The sequence below is a fragment of the Pinus tabuliformis genome, chromosome 2_2, assembly GCF_031772625.1.
Source record: "Pinus tabuliformis cultivar Carrire ecotype Pingquan chromosome 2_2, CPIR1, whole genome shotgun sequence".
In the NCBI taxonomy this organism is placed as follows: Eukaryota; Viridiplantae; Streptophyta; class Pinopsida; order Pinales; family Pinaceae; genus Pinus; species Pinus tabuliformis.
The window spans coordinates 983,261,814-983,278,770 of NC_142300.1; the positions used below are offsets into that span (position 1 = coordinate 983,261,814).

The window sequence follows — 16,957 nt, forward strand, 5'->3', positions numbered from 1 at the left end:
GCATAGATCAAGGAGTGAGGTGGCACATTGGTGAGTTAACTGGATGCACACATTAGTTAACTAGAAAACCTTGAGGCTTGAGGAGTTGACTAGGACACCTTGTCTGGTGGATTGTAGCCAAGAGTACTTCACATCAGTTTATCTTTAGTTACACTCAAAGAATCTCCACTTAGACAAACCACATGGCTACTTCATCTCAGTCTACCCCCAATCCAACTAGTGCACATCCCAAGAAGACTAGTGTGCACAGATATCACACTCCACTCTTTCACTGAGTTAACAATGTAAAACTCTAAAAGACAGAGCGCATACTTTATCGTTCATTTTTAATTTTTTGTTGTTAATTATTAATTTTCACTGAAAATAAAACAAAAAAATCAGCCATAAAAACAGCAAAACAATATATCCAACAAATTCTCCTTCACTGTTAATTAACTCAGGAAAATTAGAGCCTCCTTTAACAAGGATATCCACCCACAGAAAATACAACACAATGGAACCTAATTTTCTACCCCCTGGGAATTTTGACCTCCTAAAGAATTTGGCCCGCTTGAGATTCTTGGCCCTAGAAATTTCAGCTTCTCTACCTGCAAATTGGCCTCCTCTTCCTCTACTCTATGCATCCCCTTGCATATTGGAACAAATCTCTCTTTTACACCTGCACAAGCCTAGATAGAAAATCCCGCCCCCTTACAAATTTCAACCTCCTCCAAATCTTGGTCCTCTCTCTCTCTCCACAAACTCGGCCTCCTCTTCCTTCTCCCAAAATCACCTCGCTACATACCTTTCTCTTCTCTTCTCTTCAGTCTTGATTTTCTCCCTCTCTTGAGAAAATCACTCTCTCAAATGATTTGATGTGTCTTCATCCTCTCCCTTAGGCTTCTTTTATAATTTCATCTTGAGCTAAATCCCTAACTGCCAATCTCCAAAGTAATATATGGTGAGGATTAATTCCTAACCCCACTTAGATCAATGGTAGAGATTTGATCTAATTCACTTAAATACTAAAATATTCATTCTTAGAAACTTATCCCTATAACCAACATTAATCAATTAAATTAATCAATGTGTTTTTCCTAAGTTAAACTTAGGAAAGAAATCATATTAATCACTTACCCCTCATGAAAAAGCACCTAAAGAGGATTTTGGACATCTTTTACATGCTTGACACCTAGCCTATGCAGAATCACCTGTCCAAGCTATAAACATCAACATTTGCACATGGGAGAGGGACTCCACTTAAACCAAACTCATGGTTTCACCTCATCTCATGGCAAGTCAACCAAACATCTAGTCAAACTCAAGCACTTCGACACTCCACTCTAGTCTTTCTTCAAGGCAACAAAGCTCATCTTTACTTGGACTAGATGTACCTTCACTTGTTTTGGAGTTCAAGACCAGTTAACCAGACTTCACTCACTAATGCACATGGGTTAGAAAGCAGTGTTCCACGGGGACTCGCCCCCCCCCCCAGGGGTCTAGTTTCCTCGCTCCCCCGCGCTCCGGGGACTTGGGGACGAGTAGGGGACGTTTCCCCACGCTCCCAAAATGGAGGAAACTCAGGGGGACGTGCCAGGGAAACGTTTCCCTTCCCTGAGGGGACGTTTCCCCACGCTCCCAAAAAAATGGCCTTGCTTATAGTTTATGATTTAATAGACCTAAAGTGGTACAAAGCTACTCATGTTCTGTATGGGGATAACGTCTTGTGCAGTCTTTTGGTTTCAACAAGCGTTATTTTAGAGGGTCAGTATCATGGAAATTTGCTGGACCATATAGCACGTACATGAATTTTCCCTTTTAAAACTTCTCCTTTTTTTCTCAAGTGATGGCTGGATTACAGTGGGGAGATAACTGGAGTGACAGGCAAAAAATATGAGACATTCAGTTTGTGTTTTTAATTTGCATGACATTTGACATACAAACTATGGAAGCAACACCTATGTCATGTGGGAAATAATTGGGTGGACTATAGACTAACATGCGTTTACTGCAAGCATGACAAAATACTATTGGCAACAAGAAATCTTAGGAACTGTCGTTATATATGAATTTATACAGTTACAAAATTTACACAGAGCACAGTTGCTCAGCTTGAATTCTCAGGTCTGAAAATTATTTTCACCCCTGAAATACACTGCTAGTTTGAAGTTTGAACTGCATGGCATTGCTCTAATAAGGTAGACAAACTATCCATGCCATCGTTGGTCACCCAAGTTGGTTCGCAGATGGTCATCCTGCAGTCAATGTCATTTGATAGTAAACTGTCAGAAACTCTTTCATGTGATCTTCTCATCTCTCCTGGAACTAAAACTCTTCTTTCAGCATATGGTGTACTGTCTATATTATATATAATATAACAAACTTTCTAGCTGTTGGATCCAATACAGCTGGACAACCCATTGTAGTTGCCCCTTCTACTGCCAATGCAGTGTTCCTGATCTGTTCATTTACCTTTTCACAGAATTTAGTGGCTACCTTATCAAGCTGAAGCTCTCCCTCTATCTGACCAAAATCTAAATTAGAATTTGACCAAAGCTGAATTAAAATTTTAAATTTATTATTTTATATGATATTATAAATTTGGATAATGTCAAATGATATTTATATCAATGATCATGCTTTGCAGCTTTTCAATTCAAACCACATTGTCATAGTGGACTCAATTAATAAATTATATTTTATATTTATAAATTTTTAAGACCCTGACGCTCCCCCACGTTTCCTAAAAAATGGTAGGGAGCTTTTGCATAGGCCGCTCCCGCGCCCCCTCGCTCCCTCGTCCCGGAACCTTGGTGGAACATTGTTAGAAAGACTTCATGCATAGCTAATGCGCATTAGAGAAATTGACAAAAGGAGAAGGGCGTGCAGGTATTGAGGTTGGATTTTCGTCTAAGCATCAGCAGCATATCTCTGTATAGATTTCTCTTCTTCTATTCTAGCTTCCCTATACTTTGTGCAGCGAATATCATTGGACCAATTCTGTATCTATCTCTGTGGTGCAATCATCCTCTTGGCCAATGCAGAATAAAGTTTAAATATACTCTTTTGTTCAACTCTTCAAACTTGTTGGTACTTTGTGATTTCTTGGTTCAATGTTTTAGAGGCTTATTGAGTCATTTACATTGGTAATAATTACCACTTAGAATACATTCTTCCCTTATTTTCTTTACCGTTTTTGTGCTACGGCAAGAGAAAATTTCTATTGTTAAATTTCAAATTGTTCTCAAAATCTCTTTGGCCACTTGATTGCATGCCAAAGGATTTTCCTGTGATGTTCTCCTATGTTTGTTACACAAATCTACAGGATAATTTCAGTCCATGTATATCTAGGGACACCTCCCTGAGGTTGACAAACGGAGAGGAGGTTTGCTGGTGACAAGTTGGGCAAATCATCCTGTATGTTACATTGATTTCTAACTGCAGGTTTTTCTCAGTTATTCATCCTCCTATTGCAGATTTCTGAGCTACCAAGTACCAATGTATGGATTTTTGGACACTACATGTCATTTAATGTCTGAACGTTTATCTACCTAATTTCAAATGTGTATCACACCTGATGCCATTTTGTTATATTCACCTTTACATGCTAATTTTTTTAAAGGAAGACCTTAACTACTCTTCCCCACAGACGTGGATGGCATTCCTAGTAAATTCGTTTACATCAACTAGTGCAAATCACCAGGAGGGATTGGATCCACGCACCTGATGTCACAGATTAGTCAAATGCCCAACAGCATTGGCGACAACCAGTTGAACTACCCCTTGAATCTTACATGCCATATACTTGAAAACTTTACATATTTGGTGACTAACAGTTTGGATTTACACTGATGTACAAGAATATATAACATTGTTTAAAAAGATTATACAATTTATTATGACCATTTTTGCCTAATTCTGCTCTGGTTCATGATTTTGGCTTTTCTGGTTACAGTTCTAACTTCTGATAACTTTGCTTTCAGCTTCCACGTGCTTTTTACCACCATTTCCCCAGTAATTAAGAGTCCACACTGAACCCTTGGAGTCACAGCAATAGTGCTCATCTTGAAGACATTTACCTATAATATCAGGTATACTGCATCACTCCAGTGTTGTACTCGTTTCAAATAACAACAGAGTTCCTTCATTTTAGACCATCTTTATCATCAACAGAATAACATTCATGAGCTAAAATACAAAATAGTAATTTTCTTTGTAAAAACAAGTCTAAGGACTACATATAATATCATAGAACACAACATCCAGGCTATCACCAAGGTCAATACCATCATTCAAGTTGTTTATGAACATTTGCAGGCAATTGCATACTTGATATAATTGAAACAATTCAAATTTATACCTGTGAGTATTTGGCAACACAGCGATCAACACAACTGCATTCTCCTATGTTCAGTTCACCTTCTTTATATCTATAACATTAACAAACCTTGTCAAATACTGAAGAAACATACCTTCGATATATCAATATTAAGCCCCATATTCTACTGTACATGTTAGCAATCCATATGAACAGAGTCTGAGATTTAAAAACATAATGTATAAACATCTAAGTTTTCATAAGGTAGAGTCCTAAAACTATATAACAGTGGTGTTGAAAAATCTATAGGGCAATGATTAGAGTGATTTCTCTTTTCTTGATAACTGCTTGTGATCTCCTTTTACTTTTTCTTACTTATTAGCTTCTTTACTTATTATTGTGTTTATATATCATCAAACAGCTACCAAAACAAGAAGAACAATAGTACACAAGAACACGAAATGTAGACTAAAAGCCAGGGCCAAAACCTCTCCAACCCACAAATTTCTTCTCTTCTTATAGATTCTTCAATTGACGAATTCCAAGACCTCCAGACCAAGACCAATACCCTCCAAGACAAAGTCCAACCCTTCCTGATGATGTGCTTCTTTTTTCCAAGTCAAACATAGTCAAGTCTCTTCCAGCAGCACAACTTCGACCCCTAGCTTCAGAATTTCGGCCTCTAATGCAGGTCTGAAATTTTCAGCCCTCCCAGCAGCAGCTGTTGCCACACGTGTGAACTTATTTTGGCCTCTCAAGGCTTCTTCAAACCTTCGCTTGGCTTTCTCTTTCTTTTGGTGCTTGAGGATGACCTAATGTGACCTTCGCTAACCTTCTTTCTCTTCTTTCTTCAAGATTGAACCTGCAAAAGAAAAACCCTAGACCAATAGCAGCAACTGTAGCCTTCCTTCGCACGTGTGAGAGATAAATAGCCCAGAAGCAAGTCTACTTCGTCCTCTTCCTTCTTCGCTTCCGTCTTCCTCTTCCTCTTTCGCTTGAATGAGTGACTGATGATTGTGTTCCAAGGAGGTCGAGTTTCCTCCTTTATGTAGGCTTCTTAAGGTGCACGTGGCTCCTCAAATTAGGTTGACTTCCCAACTGCAAGGCCGATTTGGTCTTGAAAGGTATTTTGTGAAGCGAACAAAGTTCCTTCTTAAGATTAATTACTCCAAAAGACTTGGAATATCAAATTATCCATTAAGGATATAAATATTATATTAAATATGTGAATAAGAGTAAGAATGATGATTTACAAATGAGAACGAGAGGCTTGCTTATATACCAAGCAAGTGTCTCTTCATGAAGAGTCATGTCCTATTAGACATGCCTCTTCAACCTAATTACTAGCTTAACTAACTATTATTTATGATTATTATCTTTTACATTATATTTATATTATTTATATATTTTATTCGTTACATTGCCTCCTTCCTCAAAAAGCTTTGTCCTCAAAGCTTGTCGATGAAAAAAAGCTTGATCTCTTTTTCGGCTTTGAAAGTCTTTCTCTCTTGGAACAGTCATCTTCGTCGATACAAGCTGATATGATCTTCTTAGTGACAAACAAAATTGTCGCATTGAGAAAGGATCAAACCATCCTAGATTAATCTTCTGTATCACATTCTGATCACTGGAATTTTGTAACGACTTGTTAGCATAAGACTGGACTGATTTTACGTCATTATTCTCTGAAACATCAATTTGCTGTTTCTGGTCTGGATGGTACCGATACGTAGCATGGTTGATTGGTCTACTCTCGTGATTCGGATGTCGATATGGAGTTTTTAGATTTTCTTTTGGCAAAGATGTTGTTGAATTGGTTATGGAACATTCACCTGGGATGTCCATTCTCTGAACTGCAACATCTACGTGTGTCGTTTCTTCAACTAGCTTGTCTTCTTGAGTTGTCATATTCACTGGATCGGTATTCGTTCCCTTACTTTCAACTTGGACTACTACGACGGGAGATTCCGATGCTTCTTCTTGAGTGAATTGTTCCAACTTATCTTTTAATGTTTTCTTATCATCCTTAAGCTTCTTAATTTGAGTGAGTAGACTTTGATTATGGTCTTTCAGTCGTAAAAGTTCTTTGATTTCTGATTTATCAACCTTATTTTCAGTGTTTTGAATTTTAAAATTTTCATCTTTTAGATCTTTGATTTGTTCTAATAAATTTTTACTAAGGTTCTTTAAACGCAAAGTTTCCTCTTCTTGTTCTGATAAGTGCTTCTTGAGTTCCTTCTTTGAGACTTTAGTCTTCTTGACTTGTTCGAGTAGCTTTTCCTGGTGACCTCTTAGGCTCGAAATTTCTGTGTCTCTGCTGCAGATGACTTCTTCAAGCTCTTTTTGCTTCTTTGATATAGTTTTTTCGTTATCTTGAAACATCAAATCTGAGATATCCTTAAGGTCTTCTAATGAAGATTTTATTGATTTTGATTTACTTGTTATGTCTCGAAACATGACCATCTTCCCTTTATAAGGAAACGTCAAAACTTGTTTCTTTATGTTTAACATGAATGTACCCAGATCCTTAAACCAGGGTTGACCGAGTATGATGTCAGTGTTTATATCTGACCTTACAACATGAAATTGAGATATGTAGTCATAATGGCCTATTGTCACTTGTAGATCACTAATTTTATACTTGTTTTGGTCAAAAATATTTTTCTTTACACTAATGCTTAGCTCTGGAATTAATAGTTGATTTGCCAAGTTGATGTTGATATAATTTTTATCATTGCTTGGGTTGATGGCGACATTAACTTCTCTTCCTTGGATATTTCCTTTTAGTGTAATTACTCTATGATCTGTAATTGAAAGACCATTATAGGAAAACCTTTCTTCCTTCATCATTTTAACTTTGTATGGAAATATTTTTTATTTTATTTTTTTATTTTTTATTTTTATTTTTTATTTTTATTTTTTAAACTTATTTTATCTCCCTTTATATATATATATATATATATATATATATATATATTTCCAATATTCTCTTCTTCTTCTTCTTCTTTTGTTCACTCTTTTAATAAAAATTTTATATAATAATAATTTTTTTCAATATATATAATTATAAATTATATATATTATGTGCTTTTAATTTATATATATTATAAAATTATAATTATATAAAATTTATATATACTTTTTTGAGACCCACTTTTCCTTTTATATGTAACTATATAAGGCTTATATAGTATTTTTTTTATAATTATAATAATATTTTTTTTTTTCGAAAATTTGGATGAGTCATGACTAATTTGGATGAGACGTGACTCTTAGTACGGTTAGATTTGAACGATTAAAATTATTTAGGTCACACCTTTTTTCTCCAATGCTTATCAAAATATCTTTCACTTTTAAAATACCATGGGCAATTACCATGGGTTGTTTCTAAAACCTCGGTTAATGTTCTCCACGTAAAATGTAAAATGTAAAACTTACTACTGGTTTCTAAAACCACGGGCAATTACCATTGGTTTCTAAAATACCATGGGCAATTGTTTCTAAAACCTCGGTTAATGTTCTCCACGTAAAATGTAAAACTTACCACTGGTTTCTAAAACCACAGGCAATTACCATTGGTTTCTAAAACCACGGGCTTCTCCACGTAATTTTTTTTAAATATACTTGAAAAGATTCCCGCTTATCTTTATTATGCACTTTTATCAATAATGTAAAACCCTTTATATATATATATATATATATATATTTTTTTTTTTTTTTTTTTTCAATTTTTTTGTTTGTTTGTTCAGAATATATTATTTCCTTTCCTCTTTTCTTTTTATATACCCTTCTTATTTATTCTTTATTATTTTTTTTAAATAATGGCCAAAGACCAAAAAAATGGAGAATCTCCCAATATGTAGCGAAACGCTTCAATTATGACAGCAACGAAGTTGATGATAGGTTGATAGCCAAAGGCCTGGTGATCAGCCAACGTGGCTCTGATACCACATGAAGCGAACAAAGTTCCTTCTTAAGATTAATTACTCCAAAAGACTTGGAATATCAAATTATCCATTAAGGATATAAATATTATATTAAATATGTGAATAAGAGTAAGAATGATGATTTACAAATGAGAACGAGAGGCTTGCTTATATACCAAGCAAGTGTCTCTTCATGAAGAGTCATGTCCTATTAGACATGCCTCTTCAACCTAATTACTAGCTTAACTAACTATTATTTATGATTATTATCTTTTACATTATATTTATATTATTTATATATTTTATTCGTTACATTTTGACACATTTAATGACAAAAATCATTTTCTTTACAAGTTACAATGTGCCTGATGGGGTATTCAACTTATGACAATAATTCTTTTGACTTCTTGACCTAAGACAAATCCTAAAAGCACTCAATGGGTGCTTGACCTCTAAAATAAAATACCTTGAGCATGAAACCCATGCTCCAAAAATAATAATAATATTTTTTCTTTCATTTTACAATATACAAGAATCAAAAGTACATTTCATATTTATGAAGACCGAACCTAGTTACACATTTTTCAACACTCCCTCTTAACTAGGGAGGTATTCATAAATGGTACATGGACATTCTCAATCTGAAGAGATCTCATAAGAAGAGTCAGATTGGTAACCCATCTGTTTAGCATCATACCAACCAACATTATCATATAGCAAGGCCTTGACTAACAACTCTATCTCTCCACAAGATCAAAGCACAATGTTGGTGAGACCAATGATTTATAGACACCATCATCATTGTCTCTCTCAAAACATACCCCACCCAGGTTCTCTTAAAGTATGTTCCACCAGGACTATTCTTATCTTGGATAGCCAGTCCTCAAAGAATATCAGTCCTCTACGACTACTCTTATCTTGGATGCCCTACCACATCCTCAAAGAGTATCGAATACCAAATGCTTACCCAATCCTCCATTCTTTCTTCCCAAGTGAAGACAAGAATGATGTGCCTATCTCTCCTCTCGACCACGGAGGATATATCAACCAAACCAAGCTTGTGTCTCAAATACACAAGCTTCTTGTTAGGAAGAGATTTTGTCATACTATCAACTACCTGTTCATTAGTGGGGATATACTGTAGCTGCAATACACCATCTTGTACTAGCTTCTGAATGTAGTGATACTTGTTGTTTATATGCTTTGTCTTTCCATGAAACACTGGGTCTTCAGACAATCTTATACAACTAGTGTTATCACAATGTATCATTGTAGGGTCCATTGGTCCTTCAAATAAGTCGGATAGCAACTTCCTCAACCAGATAGCTTCTCTGCGTACTTCACAAGCTACAATATATTCAACCTCAGCACTACTCAAAGCAACAGTTTCTTGCTTTATGCTCATCCATGAGATAATGGAGGATCCCAAACTAAAACATCCTCCTGTAGTGCTCCTTCCATCTTGCTCATTGCCTCCCCAGTCAAAATCTATATATCCAATCAAGTGGACATCATTCCTCCTATAATATTTCAGGCAGTAGTGGATTGTTCCTTGCAGATATCTCAATATATGCTTTGCTGCAATCCAATGATCATGCTTCAGCTCAACTTGGAACTGACTGAGAACATTCACTGCAAAACATATGTTTGGTCAGGTATTCACCATGTACATTAGTGAGCCAATCAATTGTCTATACTTGGTAGGATCCACAGAGCCTGATTCGGAACTCCTTAGTCTTTTCAAGTTTGTGATCATCAAGGTTGTCATTGGTTTGCAATCCATCATATCAAACCTCTTCAACATCTCGATCACATACTTCCCTTGACCTAGATAGATCTCATCAAGTCCTTGCCAGACTTCCAGTACCAAATAATAGTGCATCAGCACTAGATCCTTCATGTCAAATTCTGAAGCTAGTTGCTTCTTACATTGTTCGATCCAACTTCATTCTCTTGTCCTTCGGTATATGAATATAGACAAGACAACCAAAAATTTAGAGATGATCCACACTTGGTTTCTTCCCAGTGAATGCTTCTTCGAGAGTCATGTTATCTAGTGACCTGTGGGGACTTCGATTTTGTATGTATACAGTTGTCTTTGTAGCTTCACCCCACAGAAATTTCGGTAAATCTTGATCATGTAGCATAGCTTTTACACTTTCTTCAATGGACCGATTCTTTCATTTTGCAACTCCATTTTGTTCAAGATTATATGGGACTATCAACTCCCTCTTAATCCCAGACTCCTTACAGAAGGCTATAATTTCCTTGGACATATATTCTCCTCCATTATCAAACCTTAATATCTTGATTCTTCTTTTGTAAGGTTCTCTACTTCAACTTTGAATTCTTGAAATTTGCTAAATACTTCATCCTTGGATTTCATTAAGTAAACAAAGTTTTCCTTGAATGGTCATCTATAAATGTGACATAATATAGATGACCTCCAAGTGATTTAGGAGTCATAGGACCATAGACATCGTAATGAATAAGATCTAAGATTTATTTTGACCTTGAAGCACTGCTTCCAAATGGTCTCTTGGTGTTCTTACCCAATGCACATTCCTTGCATACTCCTCCTTTTAGTTCGGGGATTCCATCTACTATTGAATTTAAGGTTGGAAGGATTTTGAAGTGGAGATGACCGAACCTTCTATGCCAAAGTTCACATGGGCTAACTTCAATGTGAACTTATGCTTGAGCAAGGGGAGTTAGCAGCCTATAAAGTCTTCCTCCACGAATCCCAATTATTCTTGCATTTTCTATGCTTGATTTTTTACCCCATACTACAACCCTTCCATCAATGAAAGCTACTCTATCACCTTTATCTTCTAGACTTGAAATGGAAAGTAAATTTTTATGCAAATAGGATGTTGTTGAAATGAATATTTCCTCTATTCTCCAGCTCTAGAGAGGTTGATCCAATTCCTCTCACAAGATAGCTCTTATTATCACCAAGCTCTACGGAGTAAGAGGACTTTCCTTTTGACAATGTTTTTAGTTGCTTGTGATGATCAATCATATGTCTTGATGCTCCACTATCGATCACCCAAATGCTCTCATCTTGAAATGTGTCAGTGAGTGCTAAGAAGAGTACTTCGTCCTTTGTATTGATCACTTCCTTTTTTGGAGTAAATAGGAGATTCCATACTTCTTTGATGCCCTTCTTGAGATGACTTGCTACCTTTGAACACTTCTTTAGAAACTTCTTCAATGTAGTAGAGATCTTCATAATTCCCTTAGCCAACCTTAGCTCTGATACCATGTTGAGAAATCTAGAGGGCAATGATTAGAGTGATTTCTCTTTTCTTGATAACTGCTTGTGATCTCTTTTTACTTTTACTTACTCATTAGCTTCTTTACTTATTATTATGTTTATATATCATCAAATAGCGACCAAAACAAGAAGAGAAATAGTACACAAGAACACAGAATGTAGGCTGCAAGCCAGGGCCAAAACCTCTCCTCTTGAGAGGAAAACACGCAAATCTCTTCTCTTCTTATAGATTCTTCAATTGACGAATTGCAATACCTCTAGACCAAGACCAATACCCTCCAAGACCAAGTCCAACCCTTCCGGATGATGTGCTTTTTTTGTCCAAGTCAAACCCAGTCAAATCTCTTCCAACAGCACAACTTTGACCCCTAGCTTCAGAATTTCGGCCTCTTTGACCACACGTGTGAGCTTATTTTGGCCTCCCAAGGCTTCTTCAAACCTTTGCTTGGCTTTCACTTTCTTCTGGTGCTTGAGGATGACCTAATCTGACCTTCGCTGACCTTCTTTCTCCTCTTTCTTCAAGATCAAACATGCAAGAGAAAAACCCTAGAACAGTAGCAAAAACCCTAGCCTTCCTTCGCACGTGAGAGAGAAATAGCCCAAAAACAAGTCTTCTTCGCCGTCTTCTTCCTCTTCCTCTTCTGCTTGAATGAGTGACTGATGATTGTGTTCCAAGGAGGTCGAGTTTCCTCCTTTATATAGGCTTCTTAAGGTGGACGTGGCTCCTCAAATTAAGCCGACTTGGTCTTGAAGAGTATTTTAACACTTTTCTTGACAAAAATATTTTTTTTACAGATTACAATGTGCCTGATGGGGTCTTCAACTTACGACAATGACTCTTTTGACCAGTGTTGAAAACATAGGTGAGGGTTCTGAAAACATCTTATCGACAATATCAGCAAACATAAAAAATCAATTTTTTTCAGATTTTTAAACATATAAAGCAATAATGATATTTAGCCGATATTTTCAAAATATTGCGATATTTTGCCAAGATTTTCAAAATATCGCGATATTTTCAAATATAAAAATATCACGATATTTTCAAATATGAAAATATCACGATATTTTCAAATATGAAAATATCACGATATTTACCTGCCGAAATATTGTTTGCCTGGAAATATATATTCGCGAAATTTCACCGATATTATCAACACTACTTTTGACTTCTTGACCTACAACAAATCCTAGAAGCACTCAATGGGTGTTTGACCTCTAAAATAAAAGACCTTGAGCATGAAACCCATGCTCCAAAAATAATAATAATAATTTTTCTTTCATTTTAAAATATACAAGAATCAAAAGTACATTTCATATTTATGAAGACCCGAACCTAGTTACACATTTTTCAACAAGTGGCAGTAGCATGATCCCAGAAACTTCAAAATCATGATGTTCAGCCTGGTATTTGCTAATCTATTTAGAGGGATGATTGAAAGGAAAATCAGCAAATGCACAGAAGCAGACAGAAAGAGAGCTATGGACCAAGCCAATTTTCGGCTAGAAAATTATACTATAGAATAATGCCTCACACTAAAGCACGTGATAGAAAAAACAGTGAATAACAAAGTTGAGGAGCTACAGTGCTGCTTCATAGGCTTCAAAGAAATATTTGATGTGGTGTTGAGAGAGAACATGTGGGACATGTTGGTAAAATTGAAACTCACAAATGACATATCCAAGCACATAGACTTAAAAGGATTCTGAGTCCTGACGGGTTTACCCCTGATTATTTTTATTTGTGGTAGGGCAGCAAAAACCAGTTAGAGTGAGAATTTCCATTTCTCTCATTCTTGGATTGCACTTCTGTCAAATTAACTATATGTATTCAACAACAAATCAGGAGGTCGAGAACAAAGAAGCTTCACTAACACAAATATCCATGCTTCTAAGACTTGGAACTTTGGAAATGCTCAAGGAGAGTTGATGCTGTAATTTTTTGACATTCCGAGTTTTGAAAATTCCCTTAGGGCAATTATTGGATTGGCTTGAAGGTCAATTTATTGAGGATTTTAGAGGTGACCCTTCCTTGGGTCATCTTCATTTGTTTCCTTGTGTATTTTCCCAGAAAACAGTGTTCAAAAATGAACCTTTGAAGGTCCATGGTTTGATAGCAGAAAATACTTCTGCTTGAGTTTAATTTGATATTCCAACTTTATTAAAATGAGTGTCTAAACCTGTCAACTTAAGGTAGCTCAATTGACAATGGCCGTGGAAATGAAGTCTCACCGAACCGGAAGTCTTGGGTTCAAATCTTGTGCTATCCCCCCGATCCGGGTGAGAAGTTGGACATGATAAAGATGTAGTCCTACCAAGCTTACAAAAAAAAAGGTGTCTAAACTGTTTATGTTTAAAGTGTATTTCAATTCAAAAGAATTTCCTGGATAAGTCAATGTATCTTACTTCAGGAGAGTTTACAGTAGGAAGTCAACATTCTCCTACAGTTGGGTGCATCCAGAAGTTTGCAGCAGATCCGTAGAATACCTAACAGATTTTGTTTGCCTTGGGATTCTGCACTGCTGTGGCAGGTTCAAGGCATGTTAGTTTATCCTCTAAGAGGCACTGCTGTTTTATAGATCACGATAAATGCATATGCAGGAAGGCATACACCATCCTTAGGAGCCAAGTCCTCTTCAGTTCCATTTCTGTTTTTGCATGCAATTTTCTATCATTAGAAAAGGGCACAGATCCTGGGGATAGTAGGGTATGATGCATGAGAATGATCTATTCTAGGACAAGGGCAGCAAACCCTAGGATGGTAGGGCACAATGCACAAGGATGATATATTCTAGGAGGAACGCACAGATATCTCTAGGAGGAAAATGCATGAATGCATCCTGCAGTCTTCACCAGTTGGGGCGCACTAATCCTGGTACAACTATCCATGCAGGAGGTCACTCTACTGTAGATGATTATGGCTAGGGTTTGACCATGTCAACTGGTGTGCTCCTTTGCATCAATCCAGATACATTGTAACCAAGTCTTCCTATCCTATAAAGGATACCTGGGGCACACCACTGTTGGTTAGCATATGAGTTTTGAGGTAATACAGCTTGAATATTCTTTCAATGTTCAATAGAAGATAGATGCAGTATTGACAGTTGAGTTGTCCTTTTGTTTTCGTATTTCCAGCAGCATGCATTTGCAGATTAGAATATTCAAAAGCTGTTGTTATGACTGGAGGTTTTTAACTGTTAGATAGGTAGTGTTTGCTGATGTTTCTAGCTCAGACAAGTACTTCCACACAGGCCTAAGTGTTTACACATGTGGAAGTAGTCTAATAGCCCTTTAACCTTAGCAAATTACTTTATTTAAAGAAATTATTAAAAATTATTTTTTTTATAATAAAAAGTGAGTTAATCTAATATAATGCCAAAATTATTTGCATTAGTAAATTAGATGAATCTCAACCTTTGATCTCAAGTAATATTGATATCTAATTTCAACTGTCAATCACATTAGAGATTAGGGTTGTTGATCAAGTCAGTAAGTCAAACTTATAAAAAGAAGACTAGGTGAAGGGAGAAGACACAAAGTGAACACTCGAGTGGAGATTTCAGTGATTGTGGAGAAGGATTTTCATCAAAGTTCTGGAGAAAAACAGCAAGAGAATTTCTACAGCAACGAATCAGCCCTGGAGCAGTCGTACAGCGAAAATAGCAGGGCCAAATCACACGTGTGAGCAGAGGAGGATTCAGTTGAGGCTGTGCAACTCCACATGTACTGCAAATCACACATACAAGTCGCATGTGTGTACAACGGTCTACAGTGCACAGGTGTCGCACGTGAGGTTTTATAGCCAAACGTGCATGGTCATACATATATGTTCCCTCTATATATATATCTATATATATATATATATATATATATATATATATATATATCCGCTTTATGATACCCACATAAGCATAGGAATCATTCAACAATGCATGAAACAATTTAATCACCAATTCTTTACATTCAATTTGATAATCCATACAATATTTCAATGTAACATACTCAACAAAGATCTGCTATCCTGCAATTCAATCTGTTCAATATATACTTTGACTGTATGAATTCCCAACCCACAATGACTCAACTTTGATTGGTTGTTCAATGGCCCTTTGCTGCCCTCTATGGAAGTATTACAATATTCTTAATAGGGCAGTAACAATCCCTTAATCAAATTAGCAATACCCTTTTTCCATCATAACAATTTTCTCAAACTATAAACAATATAACAAGCTGAAACAACTCCACTTCAGCTCATCATGACCTTATGCACCATGCTAGTAATCGATCATGAAATACTCAATAACAAAAGTTACACAACAGACATAATAATGATGAATCAAGAACACACTTCAAGCAAGTTTTGATGCATAGAAAAGCCTCTTTCAACGCTCTTTCTCGATTTATGAAACCATAATAAATCCTCTTTTTTTTCTCAAATTGGAGGAGGATTACAGTTAATTCCACGTTCAAAACACTAGTATTACCAGTCAGAAATTCAAATTTCAACAATGTAAAGTAATCAACCTACTAGCTAGAAATCAAAATGAATTCTCTAAAATTCAGATAGAGACAATCAGATCAATCAAAACATAGTTTAGAGAATGCTATTAACACTCTGAATGATATCCTATCATTCTCTCCTGAACCAGAAGAAAACATCCAACAAAATCCAAGACATTTTCCTCGAAAAACTCAAATTGGCATCTACATGATATGAACGTGGGTTTCCTGAAGGCAATTGGCAGTTAGATGAATACGATCAAGGATTTTATACGACTAACTAGTTGTTGACCACGTCTGTTGCTTCGACAAGGTGCAATCATCTCTATTTAACATATATTTTCATTGATTTGATTGTCTTTGTGTAAATTTTATCCAGTTCATCTTGATTCCTAGCTACTAGGTCGATTACTTTGCATTGCTGAAACTTAACCTTTCTGAATTATAATACTTATAACAAGAACATTGAAAAAATTGTAATCCTGCTCCAATTTGAGGAAAGGAAAAAACAAAACTGTAATGATTGTATGCATAGAGGAAGAGCATGGAAAGATGCCTTTGTTTGCATCAAAGCCTTGACTGATGTGTGCTCTTGATTGGTCATTAATTCGTTGTATATTTGTTGAGTATTTCTAGATGAATGACCATCATGGTAGATTGGTTCATGATGCCTACCCATGGCATTAACATAATATGAAGCACACGGTTTAAGAATGTGTGTGTGTGTGTGTAACCTAATATGAAGCACACAATTCTCCCCATAGCTCACTTGGCAAGCCCATGAAAATGTAAAGTTAATGTGAGTGAAAAGTCCCATTTTCAATCCCACAGATGCCTAACCCATGTGTCGTTCACTGACGCGGGGTGGTGCACCTAGGGATTATAGCGATAGTGGTTGGAATCGACCCAGTGTCACACAAGTACAAAACCGGCCCAACTGCTGATTCATCTAGCAAA

At 36.2% G+C, this 16,957-nt stretch overlaps 1 protein-coding gene across 5 annotated transcripts in view; it reads right to left on the bottom strand.

Moving 5' to 3' along the window:
* The window catches only part of LOC149196597 (mitochondrial import inner membrane translocase subunit TIM10-like), a 201,642-nt gene that overhangs the window by 28,207 nt on the left and 156,478 nt on the right, over positions 1–16,957 (bottom strand). For all 5 annotated transcript variants that reach the window (XM_089405582.1, XM_089405581.1, XM_089405584.1 and 2 more), the window contains exon 5: positions 4,340–4,409. In XM_089405582.1, the coding sequence (XP_089261708.1) occupies positions 4,340–4,409 (70 nt within the window). The remainder of the gene's footprint in view (positions 1–4,339; positions 4,410–16,957) is intronic.